The sequence below is a fragment of the Zerene cesonia genome, chromosome 17, assembly GCF_012273895.1.
Source record: "Zerene cesonia ecotype Mississippi chromosome 17, Zerene_cesonia_1.1, whole genome shotgun sequence".
Taxonomy (NCBI): Eukaryota; Metazoa; Arthropoda; class Insecta; order Lepidoptera; family Pieridae; genus Zerene; species Zerene cesonia.
Genome location: NC_052118.1, coordinates 9,370,701 through 9,389,703, shown reverse-complemented (window position 1 = coordinate 9,389,703; position 19,003 = coordinate 9,370,701). Strand labels below are relative to the sequence as shown.

At 32.3% G+C, this 19,003-nt stretch overlaps 1 protein-coding gene across 1 annotated transcript in view; it reads right to left on the bottom strand.

Moving 5' to 3' along the window:
- Positions 1 to 485: 485 nt before the first annotated feature.
- LOC119833385 (proton-coupled amino acid transporter-like protein CG1139) overlaps positions 486 to 19,003 on the bottom strand; it is a 43,301-nt gene continuing 24,783 nt past the window's right edge. The window contains exons 2-10 of the mRNA XM_038357372.1: positions 17,261 to 17,328; positions 12,099 to 12,215; positions 9,449 to 9,599; positions 8,718 to 8,839; positions 7,845 to 7,929; positions 6,344 to 6,588; positions 3,836 to 4,048; positions 2,788 to 2,957; positions 486 to 1,924 (exon numbers count right to left, since the gene is read on the bottom strand). Of these exons, the coding sequence (XP_038213300.1) occupies positions 1,629 to 1,924; positions 2,788 to 2,957; positions 3,836 to 4,048; positions 6,344 to 6,588; positions 7,845 to 7,929; positions 8,718 to 8,839; positions 9,449 to 9,599; positions 12,099 to 12,215; positions 17,261 to 17,313 (1,452 nt within the window). The 5' untranslated portion in view covers positions 17,314 to 17,328 and the 3' untranslated portion in view covers positions 486 to 1,628. The remainder of the gene's footprint in view (positions 1,925 to 2,787; positions 2,958 to 3,835; positions 4,049 to 6,343; positions 6,589 to 7,844; positions 7,930 to 8,717; positions 8,840 to 9,448; positions 9,600 to 12,098; positions 12,216 to 17,260; positions 17,329 to 19,003) is intronic.

The following is a 19,003-nucleotide window of genomic DNA, read 5'->3' as shown; positions in this document are numbered from 1 at the left end:
AAAATTAAAATTAAATTATAAAATTTGTGATGGCAGAAATGTAACGCTCTAGGGGTCTTTTTAAAATAACTATATTTTAACATTACTGATTGTTCTTTATAAATGAAAAATCATATAATTAAACAATTAATTTTTATTTATACAAATATTAATTATAACTACAACTATATTAAATATCACATTCTAAACAATTCCGTAGTTAACCTGTAACATATTTGCTGACACAATGGACGGAGAGTGTATTGCTAGTACATATGGCAGAACATTTGATAATTATAAGCCCATGTATGTTCCCGGTGCAGAAGCATATAAGTTTTCTATAGGATTCCATAGTCCACGTTACTAATCAAATGCTGGTTGGCAGATGTGACATGTCGCCAATCTTTTGATTCTTGGACATGTCAGTTTCCTCATGATGTTGTCTTTCGCGGTTTCGAGCAGTGGTGTGATAATTTGGTGATAGATTGAAAAAATCTTTTTTTCCTGCACGCTCGTCTGGTCTCGAACACCCCGAGTTATCGATTGCAGACCGAGGTCCTAACCAATGAGTCACCACTGCCCTTTTTCAATTTCCGCAGAAGATTAACTCGTTTTTGCCTTATCGATCAATTTTATATTGACTTTGTTGTACAATTAATAGAAAATTGCCAAACAATCCTGAAAATTCCTGAACAAATATTTATCGAAAAATTTCATAATACAAACTCATAATAAACAGTTTACATTAGCAGATTTTTAGAACTTCAGATACAAGAATTTTCCAAAAGGACCCAAAAAATATTTGCCTTGTGCATAATCAAAAGTTGAATTTTATTACTAGTACGCCGTTTTGAAATGATTGTTTAGTTCATTTTTGTATTATTTACTCTATATATTTATTTAAGAACAGAACCTCACAACTTTACAATCTGTTAAACGTAAATATATGAGAATATTTTTAATCTGTGCTATTATTTTTCTCTGAAAAATTATAACAAACATAATCTAGAATATTAATTAAATTGATTTATTGTGATACAGATCATTTAATTCATCAAATTTAATTCATTTAAGAGTAGTCTCAAAATTGATAATGTCACGTTATTATTTACAAATAACAACACGTTTGTGGAAACATTAAAATAAATCTGATATATTTCTATTTCGACTCCGGCATTCTCGTAGATTCTGAAAACATTTTAAAAGAAAGCTGTCAAACCATATTCGTTCACGCCCATTGCTAAATGGAGTGCCAATTCGCATTTACTAGCGATTTTAGAGTCGTCTAGACTTATAAAATAATACAGTACACTATTGTTAATACGATTATTTATAAAAGTACCTAATTATATTAGTTATGGAACAGCTCATTATTTGTACTTATTAAACGTTATTATAGACTTACAGCCGCATGTATTTATGTCATACATTACACAATATTTTAATTAAACTTAAAAATTTTAGCATCAATAATTCCTTAAATAATTATGACATAACGATGAACACGATTCGTCCACGTTTGTGGAACTGCAACCGTCCAAAAATAACATTACCTATTTAATTTAATATCCCGCTTTGTGCAGTACCAACGTCAAATCTATTTACAAAGTTTTTCAATACTATATCCTAAGTTTATTCCTCTAAAACTATCATAGTGTCATTGTATCATTTAAAATACTAGTAGCATTCATTTCCAATACAGGTGTGTTAAATTTCCTTATCATTCCGTTTATAGAAGAATAGGATCCAGCGAAGAGAGCGACGAGGGAAATCATAGCTATGAAGATGTTCTTAAATAGAATCCACTTGAACGGTCCCAAGCCTCTGTCCCAATTGTGAACTGTGTCGACGATGGCGGGAGTGAGGAGACCGAGGCTTGAAAGGAAGATGGCGCCGCATAGGTTGATGAAGAGCTCCAGGTCAGGAAATGCTGCAGCTAACGCAACTGTTGATAGAACATTTAATTTTAATCTCGCAATCGAATAAAACAGAAAGAACATTTGTTTTAGCAGTATAGAATATATATTTGAATTGAAAAGAATGTACTGACATTTGTTTTTGCAGTTACCTTAACTTGCAATTGAATAGAACAGAATGCACTTTGAACTGCCTTAGCAGTGGTCTTTTCTAGCAAAACAATTAGAGCAATTAGAGCAGTGTATTATCTTATAAGCTTTAGATGTATAGTTATGTAGTAGCAGTAATGATTAAACATAAACATGATATTTTTGTTTCGAAACATTAGTGTTATGAGCAAGATATAGGTATGATATGTATCTAAATATAATGAAACCTCATCCAAGTCTAAGTGGTTTCAATCAAATTTATCTTCATCGATATTTTAAATGACAGTATTTATAAATTGGGACGCAATAGATAAACATAACTTAAAGAATACTACTCAGTGTATTTTATTGAAATTTCGTATTCCAAACATACCATAAAATTATACATAATAATAATTACGGTTTCTAGCTAGTATGAAATTGAAAAAAAAATTAATGGATTGTCACAATAACGTTAGTCCTTTGAAATAATCTAGTTATATTTCCCGCGCATACTGTATAATATAAAGAGTCCAATATAATGAACATAACATTCTTAAGAAAAAATGCAAATGAAGGAAATCTTTGGGGGAGGCCTATGTCCAACAGTGGACGTCCTAAAAGGCTGCAACGAACGAAGAAAAAAATCATATTGACACACTAATAAATGATTCCCTGATAAATGATGTGTAAAGGAGAGGTAAAAAGGGGGTAAAAAGTATCTAATGCACTAAAAATAACATTAACATAACGAAAGGCTTACCAGATCCTATAACACACCCAGTACGTATACTAATCTGAGTGAAGTTGTGATATTTGACCGATATCTTGTCTTGCAATTGCCTCCATATCATTTCCATAGGTACGTAGAATTGAAGGCTGTATGTGAAGAGAATCGCCAGTGCCATAAGGATCTTTGCGCTTTGGGCGAGTCTGAAAAAACACTTGATTGTATCGCCTGCAGACGAAGTGCTATCCTTGGGTACATTTTTGTCTATCGATATATATCTTTTATAAATTGTATTGAATGACACACAAGTAACGAAATTAAAACTCTATAGATAAAGTCTACCAAATTATAGCAGACATTAAAAAGAGACATAATGTAACACATAATATGTGTTCATTTGTAAACGAACATGTATTGATTTGTGTGCCACGGAGGCTGTCCCTGCGCTTGCGCAAGTCCTAACAACGGTCTAATACTAAATAAAAGCAACAACTCTTTTGTTATCTTCGGTTATCAATAATTAATGAATGGACTCATAATTTGATATCAAGTGTAATAAAGATTTCCACATAACACAATGAATAATTAAGATTGAATTAAATAGAAATAATATAAGATTTTCTATATAATTGTTAACTCTTCCCTTATAAATAGTTCTGATGTCAATTTTAATGTAGAAAATAGTTAATTGCTGTATAAAAAATCTCTAATCGTTATCAATACAATAATATAACAAAACTTTAAACTTCAATTCCGTGGTATGAATAAAAAATAAAACCCCCTTATTGTTCGGCTTTCACGAAAAAACTGCCTGACGGATTTCGTCTTAACTATTTTTATCATATAGCTTTTAGTCCTCAGCAACATAAAGTCTATATTTAGTGTTATATTTACTCATTTAACACTCAATATAAAACAAAAACAAAAATTAACTATGAACTATTTATTTTAATTTAATTTGAATTTGTCTTCTAACGAAGTCGCGGGCGCATCTAGCAAGCATATTGTACATAAAGAAATATACGAACATCACATATACACCTAATAATACAATAAAACCTCATTATTAATTCATACTTACATCTCATCCTGTGGTAAATTCAACGTGACACTGCCACGAACGTCATCTCCAAACTTCATGTAGCCAAAGAAACCCACAATGCCGTATAAAGATATCACGATTGTCATAGCTACGTTCAGTACTCCAGGACAACCCAAGAACTGCTGTGGTTTAGCCATTTCATTTTCTACGGGCATCACCACGCCTATCCCCTCCATGGCGAAGATAACCGTACTGGAAAATTTAAGTTTGTTATCAATATCCCACTTCCTATCCTACTAATATTATAAATGTAGCGAAAGTTTATAAGGATGTGTGTGTATTTGTTTCGCGCAAAAAGTACTGAACTGATTACAATGATATTTGGTACATAGACAGTTGGACAACTGGAATAACATATAGGCAACTTTTTATCCCGATATTCTTACGGGATACGGACTTACGCGGTTGAAACCGCGGGGCGCAGCTTATTTTATTATGTAGTGACGAGGTAAAGGCCGATTAGGATTATAATCTGACTAGAGAAATATTGTGATCATTTGCAAGCTTGCTTTTTAACGCATTAATTTTGTTAGACTAAAATGCAAAAACATCGTTTCATCATCATCACATCAACTCTTGTTTTTTTATTATAATGATCGCCTTATTGCGATAATTCAAGTAAAAAAGTGTATGAAATTGTACAACGTACGACTCAGAAATTTTTATTTAATTTAAATTAAATTATAGTCTGCGTGACCTATTTTTATTTCATCGTGTAGCTGCTCAATTGAGCAATACAATTTCCTATTTAATATTGTTCCATTAAATCTATTTGGTTCTCAGAAGTTACTTTATGAAATATCTTATTCAGGAATGTTTATTGGATACCATATCACGAAGAATGCTGCTTGCAAAAGATAACATAGCAAATGAATGGCGGATGGGGAGAAACTAAAGGACATTGGCCTATAAGGTTTCTAAGGAGTTCGTATCAAGGATTCGTTTCAGCCAAAATATTACTAATAATATTACAAAATATTACATATTATAACGTTTCTAATAAAATTGCTTTGAATATTTTTCATAACACAATCTGTTCATGCTTTCATAGGGTATCGTAATAATTTCTTCAAACGGACATTAATAGGTGTTTCTGAAATTATAACTACAAGTGGAATTTTCTAAGGTTTCATGAAGAATTAGGAGGCAGTGTGTTACTTTGTATGTGCCGTCGTTGTTAACACTGTTATTTATTTATAAGCTAAGTTGTTGCGTGTAACATGATAATAATTTAGTTCATTTAATCAATATATCTAATATATAAAATTCTCGTGTCACAGTTTTCGTTGCCATACTCCTCCGAAACGGCTTGACCGATTTTGATGAAATTTTTTGTGCTTATCCGGTATCTATGAGAATCGGCCAACATCTATTTTTCATACCTCTAAATGATAAGAGTAAGGCAGAACAGCGTTTGCCGGGTGCAGCTAGTATTATTATATAATTGTGTTTTGTGCTAGATTATCTGCCAACCCGCACTCGGCCAGCGTAGTAGATTATGACTTCAACCCTCATAGGAGGCCTGTGTCCCAGCTGTGGGAACATATGTGGGCTAATAATTATGAAGATAATCGTGTAGTGGGATATAAAGGCTTTTTACTTATGTTTCCCCAACGGAAATCGAACAGTAAGCATAGTATTTGGAAGTATTGAATATTAATCGTATTAATTAATGTACTGGAGCTGACTTTTCCACCTTATTGATAGAGAAGCGTTCCAGGTAATCTTGAGTTTAAACCTTATCTATAATCTGTTGTGTTAACGCTGCGAAGCAATTCATTTGGCTTTGAACTCGCTAAAATCCCATTTAATGGGTCACTAGTTTTAATAATCCTGATAACGTTTTAGCTGATATGTAAATTTCGGCTTCAGTGCGCATTTATTAGCAACACTTAGAAATGTTTCGTCTGAGTGGTTTCGGATTTATAAATAACTTTTATATGGTTTGTTTTGGTAATGTTTTTGTATTACATACGAATTTTTTTGTTCTGTTGTTGGATATAATTGTTGGAGTTATATATTAGCTGGCTGCTGTTCGCGAGCTCATATCATTATCGAAATTTATAAATTTCGGAGTGACTCAAAGTCATCTTCCTATTTAGATGAGATATTTGACTGGAATAATAAATATCACTTCCTTGATTGCTTCCAGACAGAAAAAATCACAGCACAATATAACTCCGTTGCGACGTGGAGAAAAGACAAACAAACAAACACTCGCATTTACAATATTAGTAAGAATGTTATATTAGATATTATATTTTCGATAAATAATAATAACTTCAATTTTAAATATAGAACAATATACATTCATTAGAAAATGCTTTTACTTTGTATAACACAAATAATCGAAACTAATTAAAATCTCAATAATATAAATAAACCAAAAATTTCATAAATTGTATCATTATTGTATTAAGCACTCATGTGCTTAAATATCACGGTCTGGTCTTATTCCTTCAAAAGCCGACTACATAAAAGAGTTACCTTATAAAGAGTGGCCATTGTGTGACACTGGCGACCATTTCTCGTTCAGTGGGGCTGGGCAGATCAGTGAAGATATAGTACATGGTGATCGCGAAACATACTACGAGGAACACGTTAGCGATCGCCGAAAAGGGCACCAGCCACTTGAGGTTTCGTATTTGACATATGAGTACTAAAGGCACGAGAGTCAAAGCACAGTAGGCTTCTACAGAGAGCTTGTATTCGGGGATATACTCATCCAGTACCTGAAAATAGAAGAGGATTATATTACCTTATATAATCTATGAACGGAATAATATACGAATAAAGGCGATTGACTGATCTATCTTGTCTATCAACACACAGCTCACTACTGCACCGATTGGGCTGAAATTTGACACGCATATAAAAGCCACTAAGATGCAGGCAGTGATGATTTAAAAAAATTCAGTTAGCACGAATTAACCTGTCACGGATTATGTCACCAAATTTGTAGTTGTAATAAATTTAAAAGGTAAGATAGTATGTATTTAAAAAATTAAATTAATGTCTTATGCGAAGAAGCTTGAATTGTTAAATGACAGAAAGATAGATAAAATTTTATTACACACAAAATTTACATAAAGACAGACAAATACAAACAAAAGAGAGAATATATACAAATGGCGGTCTTATCGCTAGGTAGCGGTCTCTTCCAGACTACCATATAAAATGAAAAGAGAAACATTTTACAATAATCAATTATAATTTAAAACATTTACGTAAAATAACATTTATTTGTTTCCGCATAAAATGATATCCATAGAATGCGTGCCGACGAGGGGTGTAATTTCAGAATAAAATTATTTCAAAAATTTAATATCATATTTTAATATCAAATATAAAATGTCCTTCTCTATTTCTTTATTCAAATTGTTCGCGTCGTGTTATTCGCAAATGAATATGATTAAATTAATTTATATTTTGCGGTTTTAATGTCCTTGTATGATTGTGAAAATATATGTCCATTAGGAAAGTTTATGCTACTGATTGGATTGAATTTAACCGTTGAAATTGAAATTTTATAATTAAAAAAGTATGACACAAAAAAGTCACCTAATATGACAAGTCGGTCAATTATGACACATTTTTGATACAAATGTTTAATACGAAAGTATTCGTTTTAAACAACGATTAAAATCAGTTTATTTATCAGATCAAATAAACAAGGTGGCATTTTAAATTTAGGACTATCATTCTAATTGTCGACTACTACTAAAAACTACTGAACCGATTGCAATGAAATTTGGTACGTTGATAGCTGGACAACTGGAATAACATATAGGCAACTTTACACCCCGATATTCCTACGGGATACGGACTTACGCAGGTGAAACCGCGGGGCGCAGCTAGTATGGTCTAAATCTTACCTAATTTAGTTCATTGTTTCTAAATCTCTAATTGTTACTTAATTCTATACATATCGTTTATATATTTAAATGAAATAATTTGATACTGTTATTGCAAAATAGATATCAAATACCTCTTTAAAATTCTCAGCTATGAAAACTATGTAGACGCAAAGAGCTGCTAAGTAAGTACATGTGAGTGCCCAGTCGATGAATGTCCTGAAAAAGAATTAGCTTTGTTAAAGAACCACTTGCTTTGTACGGCATTTATATTTATGAGAATATCTAATTATATAAAATGATTGAAGATTATGTTTTTATAGACCCAATGTCTACATAACCAGAGCGAATAATATGCCGGTTGTGCGAGGGTAGGGGATGTAAACATAGTTTTAAAAAAATGAAATAAGAAATTTTGTACATCATTTATTTGTTTAAGTATTTTTTAACGTACTCAACATTTGAAAAACTATAAACTATAATACAACACCGATGGGACATCCTGTTCATCAATACACACATTCATAATTTGTAATAGCTAAACTAAAACTGCTTATTGTGCTTAAATTCACGGGAGCATTATTAATTTAGAAAATAAAACACAATTATAGAAAAACATCCTTAACTTCTTTAAAACTGATTTTGATAATTATTTTTCATTCACTGCTAAAATGTTAATTGAATTTCATTATATTCCACAGGATATAATATTCTTTATTCTTATCCCAGCCGACGCAAGAAAGAGCGACAGTTCATAATATGTAGCCTAAGCACCAATAGACTAATCCTACTAATATTATAAATGCGAAAGTTTGTAAGGATGTGTGTATGTTTGTTGCTCTTTCACGCAAAAACTGCTGAACCGATTACAATGAAATTTGGTACGTAGACAGCTGGACAACTGGAATTACATAAAGGCTACTTTTTATCCCGATATTTCTACGGGATACGGACTTACGCGGGTGAAAGCGCGGGCCCAGCTAGTATTAATATAGTTTTATACTGACCTTGCGAAATTTGCCCACGGTCTTAGTCTTTTCGGTCCAAATTCAAAAGCCGCTCCGCAAGTCTCAGCAAATCCCATTGATGGCTTTTTCGCTTCCACACAAACTTCATGTGATATTTTGACCTAAAATTGGATGATTTTTTTTCATATCATAGCAGGCAACTGACTTGGTGGTTCGCCCGATGGTAAGCGATCACCACCACCCATTAACGTTCGCAGAGGAAGTGCCAGTAGGAAAAGAATAAGGAAAGGATTGTCAATTGGAAAGAAGGATTGGACTAGGAAGAGGGTGAGGATAGGGAACGGACCTTACTAGGAATTCCGATTTGAATTGTAATACGACTTACGTAAATATTTCGATTTAATTTTATCAAAGAGATAGTTACTCTGTATTATGTACAGCATTTTATAAAAGTCAAAGTAAAAGTAAGTATAAGTTTGGGTTTGTTTTTGTATTTTGTTGGCGGCACAATAAGTAAATAACTTATTATTTGACTGGTATTACCTATATTGAAAAATAGATTTTACTGAGCACGGATTTACTTTAATTTACTTATGATTAAGAAAGGTTCTCTAAATAGTAATTAAGAAAAAATCTCAATCTTAATTCTTATCAAAAGTAATATCTAAAATTTAAAAAAATGCCTGCCTTATTAGGATAAAAATATTTAGCGTATACCAATTAAAACTGGTCTAATTCTATCTAAGCATAGCTTTTCAATATGGACTCACCAGCACATAAACACAGTGTGTGCAAATAAACCCAATGACAATTGTGCCGATTGCTCCGGCCGCCAGACCAGCATTCCTGAAGGCTGCGGGCATCGCCAGGATACCAGACCCCAGTGAGGATTTCAGCAGGTGCACTAAGGAACCAATTGTTCTGGAAAATTGATGCTTATTATAAGAGCCTTGGAGATATTATCCTTTGAGACAAAAGGGTCTTAAAAATCAGTAAAATTATATGCGACACATCGTAGAATGTGTGTTGCTGCACAATATTTAATTGTGTTGTAGTTTGTAGAATGGTGTGAGAGGTGTGAGTGTTGAAAATTGTTCGAAAAGTATTGATTCATAGATATTGCAAGACGTGTTGTGGTTGACTGCTAACGTGCTATTTGACCTCGATGTACTGTGGCAATGAAGAAAAGCCATATGGTTGGGGTCTAACGATTTTCATAAATATAATAATACTAGCTGCGACCTGCGCATCCGCGTACGTCCGTATCCCGTAAGAATATCGGGATAAAAAGTTGCCTATATGTTATTCCAGTTGTCCAGCTGTCTACGTACTAAATTTCATTGCAATCGGTTCAGTAGTCTTTGCGTGAAAGAGCAACAAACAAACACACACATCCTTACAAACTTTCGCATTTATAATATTAGTAGGATTTTCGGAGGCTCTAAATCCACCTGGCTACGATTCGTTTAAGAAAATACCGAGCTAAACGTGGTTCAGGTAATTTTAACACATACCCATTAGTGCATTTCTATAATTATATTCATTCTAGAATTATTGCGATTTTTGATTATTTTTGTGTATATATATATTGAAATCCAGTAGGACATTACTTAAGTTTCCAATGCCATTTACTAAAATAGAACGATGTGGACACCGATCAGAACAAGCTATATAACTCCTACGAGTGTTGCATGAGACGCTCAAGTCAATTTATATTTATAGGTCCCTCTTCTACCGTACCGTCTACTCTGGTGATGCAAGTTTTAGTACGACGTTCTATATTTTTCTAGATAAGTTTGAGTTACTGATATTGATATTTACGGTAAAATATAAGTTGTAGAAGAAACTGTAAACTTACATATGTTACAGAATTTTATAAATGTCATGTGAATGATTCTTTAAAACATACATTTTAAGAATCCTTTGGAATTAGCAAATAGATAAAGAAACAAAATATTTCTAACGTATATTTTACACCGGATTTTTGTGTTTATTCGAGACAGTTCTGGTAGTATTACATATCATAATTATGAAGAGACACTCTTCCTGGCTCTGCCCGGATATCAAGATTCCTGCTTCCTGCGATTACAAAGGGGAATTCAATCGGTATAAATATTATTCTATCATCCAAGTGAGCTTATACCCTGTCTGTTTACCAAATATCATCAAAATCCGATGAGCAGTTTCAGCGTGATTCACGGACAAACATCCAAACAAACAAACTTTCACATTTACAATATTAGGGTGAATTGTGTTTAATCACAAAATTGTTTGTTAATTATATTTACGATAGCAATATTCTTAGCTATCTTGTTATTATACTGCTATACGAATAATTGTATCGTAAATAAAAAAACAAACCTCATAGAAGCTAGAGCTAAACGAGTCCTTGACATTTCTTAATTATATGCTATTAAGAGATAGTATTGATCAATGAATATTCATGAAGTCACGTGCAGGTTTCGTTTATTGTTATATCTAGGGCGAAAAAAAATTATTGTAACATAAATGCATTTATTTGCCTTGTTGAAGTTTTTGTAAATAATGTTTTATTTGAGTTATTATTGGGTTATAAGAATATGTATTGAGTACTAGTGTAAGAAATAGAAGTCTCAATGAAACGTCTTTTTTGTGAAGTGTTTTTGAGAAAAAGCCTATTAAATTGAATATTATATAGCTATATAATATTATACCTGGTAATCAAAATGGCATATAATGTTTGTTTGTTAAAATAGATTTCTGATCCAATTTATCTGTATTTTCTATCTTAGATATAGAAAATATTTATATCTAGCTTATATAAATATTTTCTATATCAAAGCTAACATTTATATAGAAAAACTAGCTGCGCCCCGCGGTTTCACCCGCGTAAGTCCGTATCCCGTAGGAATATCGTGATAAAAAATAGATGTTGGCCGATTCTCAGACCTACCCAATATGCTTACCAAATTTCAGAGGAATCGGTCAAGCCGTTTCGGAGGAGTATGGCAACGAAAACTGTGACACGAGAATTTTATATATATAGATTATATTGAGTTCTCACTAATATTATAAACACGAAAGTGAGAATGTTTGTTTCTCTTTCATTCACTTTACAAACGGTGAGATTTCATGGTGTAATGTGAAACCAGCAATTTTCAAAATACGTTTTGAAAGTGGTCACTTTGAAACGGGGTTTCCCTATTTATTGTTGAAATAATCCACGTCCACTGTCCTCAAACATACAAAGAACGGACTAACCGACACCTTTTTTGTTTTAATTCGGCACGAAAATCAGGAAATCCATGATCGATACAGAGCGAGCTTTCAAAAACCTTCTTCTTTGTATAATTAAATTTTTACTTGTAATTTATTGACCATTCTTTATAATATTAAAAGACATGTTTAGATGACTATTTTTGATAGTTAAATTCGACTTACGAATTTGGATGTTCAACCCGTCTATGCTCGAAGGGGTTGTACGACTTTTCATTGATGACCTCCTTTGACCCCAGGCTCAATGTGGACTGGAACCCAGGGTTTGAAGCAAGGTTGGCACTGGAAGAAAATGAGCTTTAACTAGACTGTAATAAAATTTAGATTGCAATGACATATGAAATGCTAATGTCGTTATAATTAATCTTAATTCTAACACACATTATTTTATTTGTGACCCAATTTATAATTATTACATATTATAATAATACCCTATACAACATACCCTAAGGAATGCATTTTGCGTAAAACCCATTGTCTAAAAATATCCCGTGTACAAATGTAAGCAAACATGAGATATATAATTTTCAAAAAAATATCCTTAACCAGCGATGATAATGGAATATTATAAACGAATCGATATTTGTGTAATAAACGCTGTGAAATTTAGCTTGTTTTTCTATATAACCATATTGTGTGCCTAAATATTCTTAATAAGCAATACTAACATAGTCCATTGAAAAAATGACCCCAAAAGTGCGCCATATAAAGTGCGTCCCAAAATACATTAACAACGAACCAATTGTGGAAACTATTTAATATTTTTTCCACAACAATATTTTGTGATATCAAATAATCCTTCGAAGAGCATAAGTAGCTCCTTACTCTTGATGTGGAGTTGTTATTTGTCAGTAAGACACTGTATTCTTCATTTTGTCTGAAAAAACAGTTTTGATTTTTAATCAGAAAGTTGAATAGTTTATTGGTGTGTGATGTATTACGAATTGATGATATGACTGTAGGTACACCTATATAAATAAGTAGCGAACAAAGTCGCAACATCATCATTTATATTGTTTTTGTATCCTAGTTTCGTGACCACGTTCACTGAAATTGTGATAACTGTTATACTGTTTAATCAAGTTTCGAAAGATAAACTACTTTTGAGGAAATACAAAATAGTGTTTATAAACGAGTTTTATATAATAACAATATACTTAAGGCTTTAAGTAAACACATATTATATTAAATTGCTAAAAATAGGATAGATATTTTCTACAAAAAGCTTACAAAAGTTCTTGGGAAGGGAGTACAATATATTCTACAATGGGACCCATAAACAACAATTATCCATCAAACACAAATAAAAACACGTCAATCAAATCATAAAGTTACTAGTTATAGTTATACTAGTAGGTACTTCGGAGTTATCGACCAACAAAACAGAACAAAAAAATGAATAAATGAGAAATGCAGTCGAATTGAGAACCTCCTTCTATTTTGGGAACGTCGTTTTCGATCGCCGATTGCAACACTAACTGGTTCAATTGTTCTTAATTTTAATAACATTTACAACATATCTTTAGTATATGAAGTGACGTCTGCGAACCGGAACATTTTTTTTAAATTAGATTTTTTATTTAAAATCGCAGGAACAGCTATTTCTACTTAGCTTTTTGTTTTCTTTTATAAGCTGATTAATTGATTGTATGTCGCATATTACATCCTAAGGGTACAAATAAATAAAAAATAGGAAAAAAAATTATCTCTTGTTCCTAAAATCAGTATTGAAGATTATATTATTGTGATTAAACATTATATTTGCAAATTCTTTATGAGTATCTTACAAAATTATTGATTTATTTACAGATTTCTGTCGCAAAACCAGCACTTTGTAATAAGATAAATAACATAATTACAAGGTTTAATAGCAGGACTACATTATTATATTCTCAAGCATAATAACGTATTGAATAAAATACAAATGATTTTCTTTATTCAGTCACGACAAAAACTTGTAAGGCTAGCAATTATTAAAATACAATGTCTTAATTCGTGGTAATATGATCATTATATTTTTATTTCGATAAACATTAAATAGTTATTAATTACCACACCCTATTTTTTGTAGCGAAAGTCTTGCATAGATACCCACAGCCCTGGGGAAGGGAGTGTGGCTGCCTACATCATCCCACAGTATATGCATATTATGGTATATTCTAAATAAGTTTGGCATTTATATAATTTTTTATAATTAGCTTTTTTTATTCGTGTCTAGATGTGTTGTAGGTACCCTATTTTTCGAACATGCGATATAAAACATGACACTGCGCCGCTGCCACACCTCTCTCACGGGTTAGTTAATTAATTAATATAAAAGGTGATCTAATTTGCTTCCATTTAGTGACATGGGTAGATTGGTTATCAAAACTTTTAAATGTTTCCATTCATTTATTTTAAATGCCAGCCACTTATCAGTTTCTGTTTAAAACTATGGCCATAATATGATTAATTATTTCCGTATTGGTGGTGTAAATATTAAATAAAAAATATATATACAAATAATTAAATTCTAGTGGATTTCACATGCTATTAAATGAATTTTGAAAAAGAGTTAGGTATCTATTTTTTTAAGTCATATATTTTGTACTAGGATTTCTTAGTGCATAACTCGGTTACAGAAATACAAGTAAACCATCTCTGATAATTTCAACTAACTTTGATAGTTCATGAGATAACCTGAGAGAGCGTTGATAGAAAAACAGACAGACGGACAGTGAAGTCTTAGTAACATGGTATTGTAATACCCTTTGGATACGAATCCAATACAAAAACTTTTATGGTGTCAAATTCCTTAAATGTCGGCAAAATTACCCTTTTTGCTATTTCAAAACAACACCAATGAACATTTAATATTTTCAATAAGTATTTACTTTTTAAGCAAGGCCCGTTTCCTTTTCCTCATCCGTCTCAGTCCATTCCTTCTTCCAGTCGTCAAACTTTTTCTTTTGCGTTACCCCTTAAAAACGGACAGCGCTTCATATATGCACTACCTCGGCGAATGTACATGGGCGGTGGTGATCGCTTACCATCAAGCGAACCACCAGCTCAGTTGGCCGCTATGACATAAAAAAACGACACAAAATACAAAAAAGTTTATAATATCAATATAAATATACAGGCTACTAAATTAAATTGTTTCGTATTTTTCCTAGCTAGGAAAGACAAATGGATTTAAAAAAAACTGTTTAACATTCCTATAGGGCTTCTTGGATTCCGGTTTATTTATATAAATCGACTTTTGATAACAGATGTTCGTAATTACTTAGATGATAATTATGACTTAATGATGACAATTACGTATAACACTTTGTTGCTTTTTATAATGGTATGTTTCAATTGCGGTATATATACGTATTTTGTATTATCCTGGAGTTAACATGTATATGTTATGCTCAATATTATAAACCGTTTAAAGTTACTTTTCTATGCAAACATCGAAAAATGATTTTGATTGATGCCGTAAGCTAAAAACAGTTATAACTGCGTATGCAGAGTAACAATAAGAAGCCATAATATATTTAAATATTATTTAATTCCAATTAAGGCAGAGTTTAGGATGGTCTTTCTGTTTAAAGTTATTTATGTCGCTCTATGTATGTATGTATTCTTGTTATAAACTCGTTTAACTTGTATTTAACATTGATTTTGCGCTTCCTGATTAGATCAGAATATTATAAACCACAACATCTTACATCATGTATTTTAATAAATGGTTAACTCTAGACCATAGATCATACACAACATAAGACAGCAAACAGAATATAAAACAAGGATTTATTATTAAAACAAAAACACAGACAAATAACTTTTTAGTTTTATTGTATCCTTAGTGCAAGACAATGGTCCTCAAACAAACTAACACCTCCTTTATTGATCAATTTCCTTTCAGCACTCCCCCCCCCTCCCCCAAATATAGAAAATACAAAAATATACATAAACAGGGGGACGTTATCGCCATCATCGAGAAAGACTGTGCTAGTTTAAGAAAATAAAAAGAACTCATCGGCCCTTCTTAGTCTTAGTCGGTATTCCGTTAATTTATATTACCTATGTCACTACTTCTGATGATTACATTGACACGTCATATGTCATAATCCGTCAAGTGGTTTGGGCTCTAGGGCGTGCCAGAGAAATGGACTTACATACATACATACATATGCTAGAAAACCATTCGGCCAATCGAGGCTTCAATAAGACCTTTTACGTGGCTAAACTAACAGTATATCATATCCATAAAGACAGAATATAAGGGTATAAAAATAAGCCACAATTGCTCGAGTTGGTAGAAGTCGCTCGTCGTAAAACATTTTTTATACGGCATTCATGATTTCCTTAATGAATTGTAGCAGTGATTTGACTCATGCTATATTTTAAGAGAAAATATGCTATGTTTTGTCAAAACTTCTTTCTGTGTGAGAGGATGTACTGAGTTGGTTTATGAATTATTTCAGGGCCACAGAGTATGAAATGATTCATAAAAACCAAGAAAATATAATTCAATTTTCCTATAATCTCTGACATTAACATTTTTATTACATTATTCAAGAGATGATTGCAATAAAATTATGAAGCTTTCGGGAAATAATTTTGTTTCCTACGGCTTGGTTTTCTAGGAATTACGATTAACCTAATATTTTTCACCAGAATAAAATACGATCAAGGTTTGATTTCTCATAAATAAAACATACACTTCAAGAATATGATCTTTAAAATGTATGATGAACGTTTATTTAATTGAATGTATTTTAGAAGATCTGCTGTAAATTCGACTCAATTACGAATGTATTTTTGGCCTCCAGGGTTTAGGCTTTAGGCTTATACCCTTGTTAGAATAATAACTTGGAACGTGGGAGTCGTACAGATCCCGCAACTCAGAGCAGGGAAGGTTCCACACCCGCATAGAAGATTGGTGTGAAATAGTTATATGCGATTACTAATTTGTTTCGTGGGAGCAGGGCCAGTTCCCTTTTTCTCATAATTCCCAGCCCCATTCTTTTGCTCCTTTGCCAATCCAATTTATATCCCCTTTGACCTTTAAACTGGCAACATTTTTGTAAATACATTATCTCTGCAAAGGGAAAGGTCACTCAGGAACTGCTTCACTCATTTCGAAAACTTTTATCTTTGGTGATATGATATGATAAGCGATAACCACCTGCGACACCAGCGACATGAACATTGGTAGAGGTAGTGCCTTTGCAGATGCGCTACCCGCTTTTAAGGGGTAAGGAAAAAGGAAAGGATTGACGATTGGAAAGAAGGAATGGACTGGGATGGGTGAGGAAAAGGAAACGGGCCTCATATTACAAAGATAAAATTCTTACGTGGAATTGAAGTTTTCCAAAACTATGGTGCCCTTCTTCTCATCGTGACCCATTTTGCTGGATTATTTCTGAAACAAAAAGGATTATATTATACATGGGTTTATTTTGCCAGAGCTTTATACGACATAGGTATTTGATAAAATGCAAATCTATCAATAGTAATTAAGTGTAATGTGTATAATATGTACTTATTAAACTCTGATCGACTATCGGATTCATTTAATTATTATTAGTGCCATCGCAATAACACACAATATCTAATATATAAAATTCTCCTGTCACATTTTTCGTTGCCATACTCCTCCGAAACGGCTTGACCGATTTTGATGAAATTTTTTGTGCTTATCCGGTTTCTATGAGAATCGGTTAACATCTATTTTTCATCCCCCTAAATGATAAGAGTAAGGCAGAACAGCGTTTGCCGGGTCAGCTAGTATAATATATACGCATTATGTATTTTGACACATGGAATGAGAAAATATTACCTGAGTATCATTATGAAGTAAACTTAAATTGAAACATGAATTCCGTAAATATGTTCAATTGATTGATTTTATTTAAATAAATATGGCGTCTATTTTAATGTCTTCATCTGTATTAAACACTCGCATTAATAGTTTCGCAAGATCTCCTTGACTCAGAAATGACCAGTGACACTTAAGATTATGCGAGTAACAAGACTCTATATTATATTATTTGAACACGTATTTATTTCTTTTATTTATATTCGTTATCCTAATCTAATGTCTTTGAATTACAACTAATCTAGAGAAAAAGCTTTAAAAATCCTACTAATATTATAGACGTGAAAGTTTGTAAGTATAAATGGATGGATAAATGTATGGATGCTCGTTTCTCTTTCACACGAAAGCAGCTCATCATATCTGTATGAAATTTGGGATATATATAGATCTTAGTCTATATTAGCACATACTAGGCTACTTTTACCCGGGTACTACACGAGTGACGCCGCGGGTTAAAGCTAGCATATTATAAAGGTCTCATGTCCATGTATGAGAAAAACGTGTATTTCATAATTATAATTTTATTGTGGTAACATTTAGTAAAAAATTCGCTTCCCAACAAAGTGAGTCCGGTTATAAACCACCACGCTGGCTAAATGCAGGTTGGCAGATGCCACATGTCATTGTACTTTTAATCCTTGGACATGCCGGTTTCCTCACGATGTTTCCCTTAACCGTTTCCAGCAGGGGTGGCGTGGATACGTATGCAGATATATTGAAAAATCAATTTATCCCCTCCGTGCTCGCCCCGTCTTTTTGATTTTAGTTAAAGATCCTCCCCGCTTAGCTGTATTAACCTCTTTAAATTTTGTCATACTTTGCCAAATTAAGAAAAAGTTAATAGATTATTTTAGTATATCTCTTTTTAAAAGCTCTTTTTATAAGTCAATCAATCAGAAACATAGAGGGTTATAAAGTGCAAATTACACAAGATGGCGTTTCTTGAAGCCAAAGCATTATAATTGCGTGGGAATGTCACAGTGTTTATGTCGAAACCTGAGGTCAAGATAATTTTACGCGTTTGGTCTTAAGTTTAAATATACGAGGTCAGGCTGGCAACATAATATCAATATAATATTTAGTGGTTAGATGAATTCATTTTATTAAATAAAATATAAAAAAAATAATACAACATATCATAATTTCTTATTAGATCTTTTATTTTATACCTACATTAAAACATAGTATATTTTGTAATAAAATTAAGCAGAATATTAGT